Source organism: Dipteris shenzhenensis, chromosome 1, assembly GCF_047967505.1.
Source record: "Dipteris shenzhenensis isolate YYH24624 ecotype China chromosome 1, Dip_SZ_1.0, whole genome shotgun sequence".
NCBI classification, from domain to species: domain Eukaryota; kingdom Viridiplantae; phylum Streptophyta; class Polypodiopsida; order Gleicheniales; family Dipteridaceae; genus Dipteris; species Dipteris shenzhenensis.
The window spans coordinates 31,582,780-31,597,954 of record NC_141596.1 but is presented as its reverse complement, the minus strand read 5'-3'; the positions used below and the strand labels follow the sequence as shown (position 1 = coordinate 31,597,954).

General features: G+C 42.0%; 1 protein-coding gene across 1 annotated transcript; it reads left to right on the top strand.

The window, feature by feature from the left end:
* Positions 1-9,328: 9,328 nt before the first annotated feature.
* Positions 9,329-12,155, top strand: LOC147905700 (pentatricopeptide repeat-containing protein At4g13650-like). The gene has a single exon (XM_087381310.1). It carries the CDS (start codon positions 9,634-9,636, stop codon positions 11,836-11,838), a length of 2,205 nt encoding a protein of 734 aa, XP_087237436.1. The 5' UTR covers positions 9,329-9,633; the 3' UTR covers positions 11,839-12,155.
* The last annotated feature ends 3,020 nt before the right edge of the window (positions 12,156-15,175 follow it).

Here is a 15,175-nt window from a genome sequence, read left to right as displayed (position 1 = left end):
AGTGGCAATTCAAAGAGTGAATTAATTAAAGAGGAAGCGATAATTCAAACTAAGAAGAAGTGATAATTCAAGCATAAACTACTTCCTCACATGCAAGGAAGTCATTTCAGCTTGCTTTGATACGAGAGTTTGGCACCTCGTATTAATACGCGATGCTCAAGCCATGAAAAGGCAAAGATATATGTCGGTTCCATGGAGAGTGTGTAGGTGTGATGGAGAGAGAAGCACGATTAGCAAAAATCTATGCACCTGCTTTTAGTTGCAGGCATTGTATGTCCACTCTCGTTGAGTAACCCATAGCTTGGGGGCAAAGGCGACCATTTGTCCACTTGGACTTTTGAACAGTGTCTTTCCAGTTAAGAAATGTTTCAACATGAGCAAGGATTACTTCTGATCAATGATCTCATTCCGGGCCTAGAGGATAGAGAACACATTGATCTCATTCCGGGCCTAGAGGATAGAGAACAGGTTCATGACACACCCGCTGCAAATTCCAGCAACATTGAAAATCTTCCCAAAGAAAATCTTCCGCTCTTTGCATTACCCAGTGACGAGCTTGTAGAGAAGGCACTTTGGCACTTTGTAGAGAAGAGCTTATATAATACACTTTGGCACCGCGTATTAATACGCGGTGCTCAAGCCATGAAAGGACAGCAACATCTGCCCGAAAACTTTGAGACCACATTCGTTTAAAACCCACAAACAGAACATATTCATTGACTAGCCAACGAGGTGATAGCAAAGAGAACATGCCCAGCTCGACCGTGACTTTTTGTACTGGAACAATCTCAGAAGAAGAGAACAGTTGGAAAGGACAGAAAACTCACACCTGCGACTCCTGGAGTAGAGAACTGCAAGTTGTCTCAGACTCTACTTTCGCCATGTCGAGGGGGCCGGCTATGATAGACACCACGACGGCAGACTATAGGAGGGAGTCAGTGCTAGATAGAGCTGGAGGATGGTAATCGTAAGCAGACAGGCGGTGAAGCTGGAAGGCACCGCCAAAGAAGGGAATGCGATGTTGAGAGTGAGAAGCTACAAGGAGATAGATGCAAGGGCCAACGAGGTGAGGAAGGCAATGCTAAGGGTGCACATGGGAAGCTGTGTGTGCGCTCGAGCGTGTGGAGTGAAGTGAGAAGAGAGGAGGGAAAAGAGAGTCGGGAGGTGCTCACCGAGGAAGGATGAGGTGAAGAAAATGCAGGTGGATTGGATGTTTGATTACAAAGCCGAGCCTCAAGTCGAGAGCGAAGAAAGAAGGAAGAAAAGTGCATGCATGCAAATGTGGTAGAGCAGAGAAAAGCGGCGTGGGTAGCAAAAGCACATGAGCCTTCTGTGTTTTCCAACTATTCTTTCCAACTGTTCTCTTCTTTTGAGATCGTTCCAGTACAAAAAGTATCAACGAGGTGATGCCACGGCTACGATAGAAGAAATGGATAGTGAGCATGAAAGCAAAGACTGAGAGAAAGTAACATAAACAAGCAAATGAGAAGAGAAGCTTCGCCACAATAGTTAAAAGCACTCGATGAACAAGCATAAGGAGAAGACGGAGGAAGTGTAGACTTGAGAGGAAGTAATCTTGCCAAGGATTTGCAGATGATCACTAAGCTAAAGATTGAGCTGAGAGAGATGATCGTTTATCACGGACCTACACCACAGATTTAACTTCATCGAAACTCCTTGGCTTGTAAATAGGCGGACCTGCACCATAGATTTAACTCCTTGGCTTGATCGATGGCAAGAGGAAAAAGGAGGGGGAAGGGGAGAAGAGCGAAGATGCTTGAGAGCAAAGATGGAACTAACAGTTTTCAGCATGAATACGTCAGTTTTCATTGAGTTAGGAGCATCAGATTTTCATGAAAAGTGACAGATGGAGTGTCAGTTTTACATGAAGATGGCAGCCGCTTTAGATTATCGGTAGCACTCGGTTAGTTCTTCCAGTCAGGCAAAACACTCGGTTAGGCATAATTATTAGCATGAAGTTAGAAGTTAGCTTGATGGAAAGCTAGATCATTATCATGATAGTTAGAAGGAGGTTAGAAGTTAGCGTGAAGTTAGAAGATCATAGTTTTGTTGATGGATAGTTACAAGATCATAAAAATGAAGTTAGAAGTTGGCATGATAATAGAAGTTAACATGAAGTTAGTTGTTCACACTCTCGAGCTTCAATATCGACATCATCAGTTGGTAGCTCATTGCATGAGTTGTAGGAGTGGTGGGCTACGTCCAAAGTGATGGGCAGAGATTCACACAATTAATACGTATCTGGCAATGTGCACCATCTACTGGTCCATTTTTTTGGACTGTTCTCCTACTAATAAATATAGCGCGTCATGTACAAGTTCACAGAATAAATTCGTATCCACCTTTGCAATTCTCGTCACCTTTCTCCACTTCTCGTCACCTTCTACTAGTAGCTTTGCAATTCTCAAAGTTCTCCATTTCTTAACACCTTCTCCAAGGCCTCCCCTTCTAGTCACCTTCTACTGGCTTTGCACTTATGTTCTCCTATCTAAGACAATAGAATGGCATCTCAAACTATTCTACTGAAATATCTGCAATCTCAAACACTTGCTATTAGATATGATACTGAGTCTTGTGAGGTTGCATTAATAGACATTAAGGACCATTTTGCCATTGGAGATTAAGAGATTCAAGTACATCAACAGATGGAAATTGAAGATGTTACTATTTGTCAACCTTTGGTGGATTTGGAAGGGGGAGAGAAAGGGTTCAGATTGGATGGCTGAACCCATCAACATTTCATGGTGGTCGTAAGAAAAATAGTGTCAAGTGCATCATCAACTTCTATTGAAGAGGTGAGTGTACTTACAATTTTGCAAAGGCTTCCATTGTCTAGCTCTTTGCATGTCCCCTTTTCAAGTGCGTAATCGATGCATGTCGTGCAAGAACTTCCAGTGAGATATGATGGATATGTTTTGTTTGAGCTACCACCCATAAGTTCAGGCTCTCCTATGAAAGGAATGGATCAGAGGTGTGATGGGCATATTTGGACAGAGTATACGACAAGCACACAAGAGTTTTTTAGAGGTGTTGTAAGATTTTGTAGATGTGGAGGTTATTTGAGGTGTTATAATGTGGATTGTGCTTACAATGAGCGCACTGGTTTAGTAAATGAAACACAGTGGAAAGGCAAGCTAAAGAAGACACCCTCTCTAGGGCCACTCAACAAGGAGATAGGAACATTAGTTTGAAAGCATTGTGGTGAGTCACCAGAGTGCGTAGAACCATATGTTGCAATCATGTACTATTGTCTCCCGCATGACCGTGAAAGAGTTACCAGATGCGCAATTCATATGGGTATGCACAACCACCCTGTGGAACAAGGGATCTCAAGGCAAAAAAGACAACAGGTAGAGGACATGGTTTTGATGCGTGCTAAGGTGTCTCCAAATGCATCCTATAAGAACATTGAGATGACAGTTACAAGAGACATATTGATGGATATGTTGCTTGTTGATGAAGGCACTAAGCATGAAGAATTAACTGAGACAAGGCTTAATGAAATGCTAGAAACAATAACCCCTTTGTGCCATCGGAGGTGCCTTCAAAGATTTATTGAGTGTGCAAGAAAGAATTCTTCCATTGATGATGGAGGCTTGGATGCAATCCTTGCCTTGAAGAAGAGATGTACTTATCCTTTCCTGCAAAGTATATTGTTTCCTAGCCAACTACAAGATAAGAGTCAACCTCATATTTTTAAAATGTCCTCTATAGGCCCTACCTTTGGAGTAGATCTTGTTAATAAAATGAGGCCTGGGGGAAATCTTGGTCAAATGTGGGTGCATTTTGATCACATACAACGTGTTAAAGGGTGGGCCACTATGGCTGCTCATATATATGACCCCTATATACATGAGCTATTGACCATTGCTACATGTGAGTTTAAAGTATAGAACACAGTTGCACAGGTACAATTTTGGCACATGTTAAATGAGCAAATGTTGCAAAATGGATTTGAGAAACTAGACTTTCGAGGGTTTATGGTAGATAGTGCTAGTTCAAATTGGTTGGCTGTAAGGACTGTGTACAATGGAGGGCTGAAAAATAGAATGGAGGGAAAAGAGAGAACTTGTATTTTCCATTGGGAAATGAATATGGTTGATCACACAAGATGCTGCATTACCTCCCAGTTTCAAGAGGAACACAAATCATTATGCCGAAGTTGGAGAAACGCAAACACAGATGCTGCAGCAAATGAATGGAAAAATAGGATTAGAAAATTTTGGTCTCCTACCCATGTGAAGGAAGGTGAATTGACTGTACCTATAATAAATCTATTTGAGAACAAGCACTCTAGCATTAGAGCGGGTCATGGGTTGCAAAAATATGTGTCTCTATATGAAGCTTCAGTTTCAGATCTTGCAATGAGTGCTTTACAAAGTGCCCATTATCATGCATACATTTTAGGAAAGCACTCTGGGACTAGACCAGATTTGGAGGTTTTGCGAAGATGAGTTTCTGAGGGTAATTCAAGTAGAGCACAACAAAATAAGCTTGTGGATTTGACAGAGGTTGTGCTAGAAGAGGATGGATTGAACTCTCCAGAGTTGAAGAGACCCATGACTGAACCCTTGACAACAAGAAGAAAGAGGGGTTCAAGATTACCTACTGAGGAGCATGAACTAGACAGTCATTGTCCTGAGTACATCACAGTTACAACAAATAGAGTGCTTGGTAAAAGAGGAAAGCCAAATATAGCAAGCCATTTAGGTCAACCAATTTGTAAAGAGACAGATGTGCATGTTGCCAATTGGGCAATACGGAGAACTGATCCACACAGTGTTGTCACATGCTTTGGGTACATGAAAGATAGGTGAAGGAGGTGTGGGGTGTTGATTAATGCACAGGGTAGAGGGGTGATCATGGAGTGCCTGCACCATGCTTCAAAGGTAGAAGACAACATCCAAATGGAATCACAGAGCAATTTATCTGGTTTTGCAATACAACGGTGACCCATACTTGGAACGTGGATCGATCTATTCAAGGTGTGCTAGGGGATTCACCTGGTGTGTGGAAGGTTGCTGAGGGAACCTCTCTAAGTATTGAAGAGAGAGCTGAATTGATAAAAGCAAGCTTTGTCCTTGAGGATGTTGGGCAAGGTGATCTAGTGCAACAAGGAAACACAGTAAGCCATGCACGTCCATGTCATCGTGATGGAAAGATTGTGAGATGGAGATCTAAATTAAGGAATTCAAAGAAAGGATTGCGAAGGCAATGATAGAAAGTGGCAAGGTTTTGAAAGAGGATATCATTGTTCCAAATGTGTCACATGTGTTTCACGTGCGGACTCCAGGCTCAATAGCTAAGAAGGTTAGTTATGCTGTGACAATTGCGGAGTTTCCACGTTGCACTTGTTTGGACTTCGCACAACGTGATGCAAATGTTTGGAGTTCTCCCTTATTCTCACCTTACTTGTTGACATGATATCAAAGCTTGGATTTTTGAACTGATCAACTTGCATCCACATTTTGAGCATTGCCATTGTTGGTTTTCACCTCTATTGGAGGAGCTACTGCTCACTTGTGATCCTCATTGCCATGTAGCTCCCTAAGCTTTCAGTTCTTAGTTCTAGCTGCTCTTGAAGATGCCTTCACGTGATTCATGGAGCTCCTACATTGCCAACCGATCCGCACCACATGCCACCATTCCTTGTTTTAGAGATGGGTGTTGCCTAGTCTTGACAATCTGTTCTAGACGCTACATTGTTCTCTACCAAAAACTGCATCATGATAGCAGAAGTGAGAGAGAGAGAGAGAGAGAGAGAGAGAGAGGAGTGCACACGATATAGCTACATGTACACTAAGTGTATTGTCAATGAACATGAAGATATACGTGTGAACCACTTAGGGTTAGGGTTTGCCCCTATGCCCTATGTAGAAAGTGCAATTTACACTATCTTTAACACCACCTCTTCAATTGCATTGGGTAAGTAGAGGGTGCATGTACAAGACCTGTTTGGTGCATATGATAGCATCCAAAAATGAAAAGAAATTAGAGTAGTATGTGTGTATGTGAGCACGGTGATTACGTAGTGGAAGCATGTACAATGAGTACAACTTATGTGGTCTTGTACATATCATGGATTTCCCCCTCTTAAGTTGTGGGTCATCCTTTGCCTTTGGGAATAAAACCCAAAAGATAGGCCAAAAGAAAGAGGAAGGAAATATGCAGAAAGTCAAGTCCACCTGGATCAAAGACTGGTCGATCAAAAGATGACTGCGTGAACAACTGTGTGCTAAACATGTCAAGACTTAACATGTCATAAGTCACCGTGGATTGTGCAGCTACTCTGAAGAAGAGGCATCTAGATGTGAGGCTAGTTGATGGAGAACAAATCTGGTTGGTTGTGACATACGAGGGTGTCACCAACCCAAAAGAACTGACAACAATGTGCGAGGTGATGTAATCTATTTCAAATGATGTAGAGATCACTACCAAGTGTCACACTGAGGTGCTGAAGTGTCAAATGCCAAAAGACTGAGCTAGTTAGATGTATGAGTGTGTACACCGATGATAGAACCGCATGGACTGACGCGGGTGGAAACTAATGGGGTAATGTGGCAATGGCTAACTTTGCTTAGTGGAGTTGGATCTCCTCTATGGCGGTGCTAGTCTACAGCTAGACTACACATCGAATCACAAAATGCAGCAAATGAACTCTATCTTGATTCATTTTAAGGGCTGGGTGCGCCGCAGTGGATTAGGAGGTGGCTCCAATGATGAGGATTTAATGATGCTGGCTTGTGGAAATGCCAAAATGCAGATCTAAGGTGCTTAATGCATAGAGCACGAGTTGGTGAGCAATTTTTCTTTTTAGGGCATTACAAAATTCCCTTTGGATCAAAAGTTATGGCTCCCTGAACGATGGCCAAATTTTGATCCCAAGACGGCGGCCCAAAAATGATGATGTGGCCTGGAGGGTGATTGGTAGAGGGTGTCACATGTTGAATTCAATGTGTGCCTATGGAGAGCTTGTGTGCTTGGCTAGCACTATTGACATGGCAGGATGATTGGGCTGTTGACTAGGTAGCTAAGGTGAGTTGGCAGGTGATTGGATCTGCAGATGTGGCAGCAAGCTTAACCCTACTAAAACCTAACCATGGTTACATTAACCCGAGTGAAGTGGCAATAGGGCCAGTAGGATGATGACATGGTAGGATTGATGATGTGGGAACAAGCAGGTGCTACTGATGTGGCACTCATCTGGTCACGGATCATGTGGCATATAGTCTACTGATGTGGTAATGTGGGGTGCTGATGTGGCACTTGCGGGTCTCTGATGATGTGGTAGTTGCAATAGCATGCCATGTGGCACAGTGAGATAAGGTGAGCCTATGACATGGCAACAAGGTTGATATAGTGCATGTGCCATGTGTCAGAAACTAGAGGAGATAAGAATTGCTAGAATCTTTTAGATTTCGAACGCAATCGCTTGGATTTTGTTTTCACGTATCGTTTGCGTGAGGCGGTCATTTGGCACCTTGGTTGGTTGTTGAGGAGTCGCTAGAGGCTCGTGGATTGGCACTTCTCATTGGCGCCATTGTAGAAGCTTGAGTCAAGGGTCGAGGCTGGAGGACTTTCAATGAACATGAAGATATACATGTGAACCCCTTAGGGTTAGGGTTTTCCCCTTGATAAAGTTCGTCATTCCCTTTGCATGGGCATTTTCCCGTAGGTAGAAGTTGTTTGCCATCAAGGCATTGCCGTTAATGGAGTTGCCGGGCTAATGAGACACTTATAGTTGAAGCTAGGAGTTGCCTGGGCTGAGCCGTTGAAGGGCCATTGATGTGCCGCTCCATGAGCCTCTAGCGAAGGTGCTTCATTGGTTTTCAATATGTATTTCAAATGCAATGATTATGCAAATTATGAATTGCAAATCACCTAAGGATGCATGGGATATCTTAACCAAGTATTATGGCACAACTACAAGTGCTAGAAAGATTCATCTAAAGTAAAAGTTTAATATGTCAAGAATTAGGAGAAGTATACCGGAATATGTAATAGAGATAAAGACCACTACAGATTAGTTGGCATCTATTAATGCACCGGTGGATAAGGATGGCATGGTTGCAGTGACTCTTCATGGTCTTGGACCTAAATATAACTCCTTTGATACGTCTATTTCAGTGAGGAAGGATATGCCAGATTTTAATGAGCTGGTTGCTCTCTTGATTCATGAGGAAGTTAAGCTTGTATTGAACAGTGGCTCTAGTAGTTCAAAGAGTAGAGATGCTGTGTTTTACTCTAATAAGAGAGCTAGAGGTGGAAGAGGAAGATGCTCATCTCATCGTCGAGGTGATTTTAGGAATGCATCTTATTCATAGAATCAGAACCAAAGCTGGGGAAATCAAAATGCACAAATTCAAAGAGGCAGAGAATGGTTCCAAGCAAGGGGGAGATATGGATCTAGAGGTAGCGGTGCATGGCAGCAACCTTTACAACATGTTGATCAATCAAATAGGAATAAAGAATGTCACTATTGTGGGAAAATTGGTCACATTGCTAAGGATTGCTTCAAAAAGCAAGCAAATCAAAGGGCAAAATCAAATTAGGAGGGACATTATGCTTCCTCTAGTAATGCAAATGAGGGATCCTTAGATAAGTTATTTGCCATGAAACACATGCAAGGTCATAAGTCTAATGATGCTGGTTTGGAAGATGTTTGGTACATTGACTCAGGAGCATCTAACCACATGACATCTCATGAGGAATCGTTTGATGAGGTGATTCCTAGCGATCATGGGCATGAATGCACTGGTGATGATACACAGTATGATATCACTCATGTAGTTAGTGTCTATCTTGTGCTGTGTGGACTTATGTTTTTTAGAGTTTAAAGATTTTGTGTTTATATAGGAGAACAAGTGAGTACAAGTACTCATGAGCACTGCCTTAAGTTCTGCCAGATGCAAATGATTGTGGACGATGCAAGCGCTTACAAATGCAAAGAAATTTGCAAAGTCTGGTGCGCGTGCGTGCGTGTGTGTGTGTGAGAGAGAGAGAGAGAGAGAATCAAAATAGAAGGGGGCCACTTGGCAACAAAGTGTGTGGGACACTTTTTAACAAAACTCTAAGTAGAGAGCTGCCTGGAAGAGTGCTAACAAACACACACAAAGATACACACACGCGTACACACATACCAATAAATTAGAATGAGAAGAGAGAGAGAGAGAGAGAGAGAGAGATCTATCATGTATGGCATGACTTCCTACTCTTCCATGGATGAGTTCTCCCTTTGCATTAAAATTTGTACATCTAATACACTACGGAGTTCTTGTTTTCTTGTTTCTTTATTCCATTTGATTTCGCATGTTGTCTGTCTGTCGTCTCACAGGGCCATGTGCCAATGCTTTAGTTTTTGGTCCATTCCCAGCCTCCCCCACTGTACCATATAAAGCGACACCCATACAATTCTGCAAACGCAGTTAAATTAAGTACTGAGCGCTTCCCAGTGGTTTGACAATCGAAACAACAAAGTTCGTGTATGACGAGCTGAACTCAAGCTATAGATTGGGCCTTTGCTGTATTTCTGTAGCAGACACACCCAAGAAACTTACCAAGGAGTCGCTATGGATACACGATCCCAGTTGGGTTGAAGGCACGCTCCAGAAAATGGAGACTGCAAACAACGCCATGCACAGCCCCATAGCACAGCTGCCAGAGCTTAGCTTAGAGGAGGCACTCGCTTCTTTGGAACACATGTCCCATCCGCCTTCGGTTGAAAGCTTGACATGCATCTTGTGCAAGTGCAGAAAACACAAAAGTCCAGCGTATGCCCTGCGCTTGCATGCCTACCTGCGCAAAAGTGGGCTGGAAGCTCATAAGTCACTCGGTAACTATGTCGTCCCAATGCTAGTGGAAATTGGAAGCATGTGTGATGCCCAGCAGGTTTTTGATAGGTTGGTTAATCGGAATGAGCATTCCTGGACTTCTCTCATCACAGGTTATATTAAATGTGGGGAGTTACAGCATGCCTTCATACTGCACCAAAAAATGCAGGAGGATTGTGTACATCCTAGTGAGTATACGTTCGTGGCCTTACTAAAGGCTTGTGCCAGGCTGAAAGATAAAGAAAGAGGCCGAGAAATACATGCTGAGATTACGAGAATGGGGTTGTTGGAAAGTAATCCTTTTGTTGGTAGCACTTTAGTCGATATGTATGCCAAGTGTGGCTTGCTTGCAACAGCACAGGAAGTGTTTAACAAACTTCCAATGCGAAATGCAGTCTCGTGGAATGCAATTATTGCAGGGTATGCTGAACATGACCTTGGTCAGGACGCACTGAACTGTTTCAAACAGATGCAATTGGAGGGCGTCTCGCCAAGTGCGGTCACATTTATTTGCAGCTTAAAGGCTTGTGGCAGCTTAGGAGACATAGACACGGGCCAAGACATACATGCTCAGATTGCACGAAAGGGGTTGTTGGAAAGATATCCTTTTGTTGGTAACACCTTGGTTGATATGTATGCCAAGTGTGGCTTGCTTGCAAAAGCACAGGAAGTGTTTGACAAACTTCCAGTTCGAGATGCAGTCTCATGGACTGCACTTATCGCAGGGTATGCTGAACATGACCTTGGTCAGAACGCGCTGAAGTGTTTCGAACAGATGCAATTGGACGGTGTCTCCCCTGATGCGGTCACATATATTTGTAGCTTGAAGGCTTGTGGCAGCGTAGGAGCCATAGACAAGGGCCGAGAAATACATGCTGAGATTATGAGAATGGGGTTGTTGGAAAGAAATCCTTTTGTTGGTAGCATCTTGGTCGATATGTATGCCAAGTGTGGCTTGCTTGCAAATGCACAGGAAGTGTTCGACAAACTTCCAATTCGAAATGCAGTCTCCTGGAATGCACTTATTGCAGGGTATGCTGAACATGACCTTGGTCAGGACGCGCTTAACTGTTTCGAACAGATGCAATTGGAGGGTGTCTTTCCTGATGCGGTCACATTTGTTTGCAGCTTGAAGGCTTGTGGCAGCATAGGAGCCATAGACAAGGGCCGAGAAATACATGCTGAGATTGCGAGAAAGGGGTTGTGTGAAAGAGATCCTTTTGTTGCTAATACCTTGGTTGATATGTATGCCAATTGTGGCTTGCTTGCAAAAGCACAGGAAGTTTTTGACAAACTTCCAGTTCGAGATGCAGTCTCGTGGACTGCACTTATTGCAGGGTATGCCCAGCTAGGAGAGAGTGAGAAGGCTTTTGTTATGCTTGACAGAATGAGAGCAGAAGACATAAAACCAGATGGGGTCACATTCCTTAGCATTCTTCGTGTATGCAGTCACACAGGTCTACTGGAGAAGGGCCAGACATACTTTGAGTCCATGAGCAAAGACTATGGCATCACTCCAAATATTGAGCACCACAATTGCATGGTTGATCTCCTTGGCCGTGCAGGCCAATTAGACAAGGCAGTAGTGATGATAAAGAAGATGCCGCTCAGTCCTAATCTCATGCTGTGGCATACTGTGTTGGGTGCTTGTCAGAAGTGGGGGAATCTGGAGCTTGGAAGGTGGGCCTTTGAACATGCAGTGGAATTGGATAAAACGGATGCTGCAGCTTATGTCTTGATGTCTAACATCTATGCAGAGGCTCGCATGCAGGAGGGCGCTAAGCAGGTTGAGTTAACGAGATTAAAAGGACAAGCACGGAAGAAGCCAGAACAGAGTTGGAATGATGTTAGCGGAATTGTGCATTCATCTTTGGTAGGGGATACAGGACATTCCAAAACCAATAATATATATGCAAAGCTAGAAGATCTTTCTTTCAAATTAAGGGAAGAAGCCAGAGTTGCATTGGCTATCCCAGGACATATATGATAATCTAGAGGAATTTGAGTTATGTGGGCACAGTGACAAGTTGGCTATCTGATTAATACACCAATGGGTACCCATAGATGTTGTAAATAATCTTCAGGTCTGCAGAGACTGCCATTCAGCTAAAGCGCTTATATCCAAAGTATAGCCTCGTCAGAGATGCTAACCGCTTTCATGTTTTCAAGAACAGAAAGTGTTCTTGTGGGGTAATCTTAGTGTACCTATGGTAGTGTCTATTCCTCTTGAAAGGTTGGATGCTAGAGGCGGACTCAGACCAGGAGAATGAAAAGATGAAAGTGAGGTGCTTTGGTGAACAAGGTTGGGAGTTTCTAGAAATCCAGTCTCCTTTTCCTCCATATTAGTATACCTCAAAAGACATTTGATTTCTGCGAAGTACAGTTTGTGACTTTCTCATGATTTCATTAGGTGTGGTGTTTGCATTTTGTCTTATTACAGATTCGTCTCCACTATATTGAATTCCCTTTTTAAAGTGGATGAAGTCTTCTATGTCTATGAACTAGTTCTAGTATTTAAAGTGGACAAAGTCTTCAATGAGCTAGTTCTAGTATTTCACTTTTGAAGTCTGCTACTAAGGCTATTATATCTTGTATCTTTTTGTGTACTACCATAGGTTGCTATATTCCTATGGATTAATTTGTGCAACCAGGTACTTTAGTTACTTTCAGTACTACTAAGACATTGCCAGAGCTTCAGCCATACCCTTGAGCAGTGATTTGCAGGAATATTTTGATGGTATGGTTATGCATTAACTCTAGTTAGGTTAATCTAGTTACGTCGGTTTGCGGATTTATACATAACCCAAGGCTTCATATTTCTGGAATGAAGTTTTGCTCCTTCAGTTTGTATGAGCTAATTCCCGTCTCCCGTTTGGAATAGGCCGCAACAAGTATGACGCAACAAAATAATTTGATGGGATGCTTTATATGTAGTAAGTGTCCAACCTCATTTATTTGTGCCATACGAGGCTTGACATTGCCTATGCTACAGGTTTCCCCGTCAGTTTAGGCATTGTCCCGCAATCACGCGAAATTAGGACATTGACCTTTATGGGTACACAAACTATAATTGATAAAGGACATCGATGAATGTTTTGGCTATTATTTCTCATTGAGTTCAGCTTGCACTTCATGGCTCAGCAAGCTAGGGTCTCTTTGTCATCTAGTGAAGTGAAATACAAGGCAACAAATGCAACCACTATGGAATGCATGTGGTTGAAGAACTTTAACTTATGATTTACATCATTCAAACGATAGTGTGATCATTCCCACTCAATATGACAGTCAGAGTTGCATCGCCATAGCAAACAATATTATCTTTAATGGTTTGAAAATCATCAGCATTGCATTCAGGGTTGTGTTGAGGACAGAACCATTGACCTCACTATTGTCCATCCAGGGATAACATGGTTAACATCTTCACCAAAAACCCTTCTATTGATACATTTGTACATCTTAAAGAAAGCTTCGGGATGAGAGACCATAAAAAATATCAATGGGCGTTTGAAAAATGACATTGTTCTATTATAATTTGCAACTTCACAGGTTCTAAGGATGAATTTGTGCAACCATGGTACTTTGGTGGGTGTATGCATGTGTGGTTGGTACGCTTTTTGTGCAAAAAGGCATGTGCTAAATAAGCACTCTTTTAACTCCTCTCTGGAAAAAACAAGCACTCTTTTAACTCTCTTCAAGAGTTCTTATTAATTTTGGAGAATAGAACTTTTGGGGAATAAACAAATGTATCCGTCATGCATAGTGATTTGACAACTTGCATTTTTGAAGTATCCAGTTAACATGATAATTTCAAAACATCGTAAGCCACTTCAACTGTAAGTGATTTGACAACTTGCATGTTTGAAGTATCTAGTTAATGTGACAGTTTCAAAACATCATGAGCCACTTCAATTGTAAGTGCCCGCACACCACGTCTCCTACTACACTGCTGCTTTCAAGTCCGTGATCTCACACTCTCTCTCAGCTTGCAAACCTACTTCCTCTCTTGCTACACTGCTTCCTCAACTTGCAAACCCGCTTTCCTTCTCATGCCACCACATCTACTCTTGCTACATTGTGCTCTCAGCCTCTGTTGCAATATTGTGCTCTTAGTCTTACCTTGCAAATCAAATCTCTCTTGTGGCTTGTGAAGGCCATGCTTTTTCTCTAAGCACTCTTGTTGTTATTGCGTCCAATTTTGTGCACACATCCATAGACTGATGTCACTTATGATGCTTACGTGAAGAAAGGTTCAAGTTGGTGCGCCTTCAGAACTACGAACTGAGAAAGACTCGAGGAAGGGCCAGATTACTATTAGTCGCATGCACAGTTCAAAAGTGGTAGCACCCTCGATGACCCAATTTCAGAATTTAGTTGCCAATATTGAAATTCTAAAGTTGAATGCAACGACTGTATTCAAACCATCCTATTGCAAATTCCCCAGCTCCACTAGTTGCCTTGACTGGTGAAGATGATCTCATATGTCTCATTACTGCAAAGAGCTATGCTGCCTGTGGAGGGGGACGAGCATTTTCCGAACAAAATCTTCAGTGCGTCCGAGCGAAGCGAAAAAAAAGCTTCCAACTATGTAAAAATATGGCAAAAATAGATCCAAACAAAACATAGTTTCCTTTAGAAATATGCAAAGTATTATAGCAATGCCCATTTTATACAAAAATATTTACATGAATCTTTGGGAATGGTGAGTAACATAATGGGATGACTTTTGAAGAAACCCACATGTAGAGAAGACTTCTCTATGAAAAATCCCTTATGATCCTTCTTACAACTTTTACTTAATAGGGGGTGACATTGAAAACCCTCTCATGAAAGGGTTTATCCAAAGAAACCTCATTGAAGCAAGCCATTAAGATAGTTTCACCTGCGAAACCCCTTTGAAGTAGGTCTTCCAAGGTAGTTTCGCTGGCGAAACTACCATGGAAAAGTGGCATAACTTTCACATCGAATGTCCAAATATAGTCATTCAGCCACTCAAATTGATTGAAAAACCCCATTTGAGAACATCTATGGGGTTATATTTTGGAAAATATTGCATATATATTATTAAATATTAAATCTATTTTATAAGAGTGATATGTAAGCCCAAGTTAATACTTATTTATAGTAATTTAAACTTCTTTAGAAACATATCTATAAATATCTTGTTATTTATGCTATTAAAACACTAGAAAGCTCTTATCATATTGATATAAATGTGTTTAATAAGTGATTAAATATGTATAATATTATTACATTGAGAGTGATTATGAGGGATGTTCCTTAAAGGAATTATTTTTCAACACTTTTTAAAGGTAATAATAGGGGTA

Excerpts from the sequence above, each read along its gene's own strand:
- LOC147905700 (XM_087381310.1), top strand. The coding sequence starts at position 9,634 with ATGGAGACTGCAAACAACGCCATGCACAGCCCCATAGCACAGCTGCCA.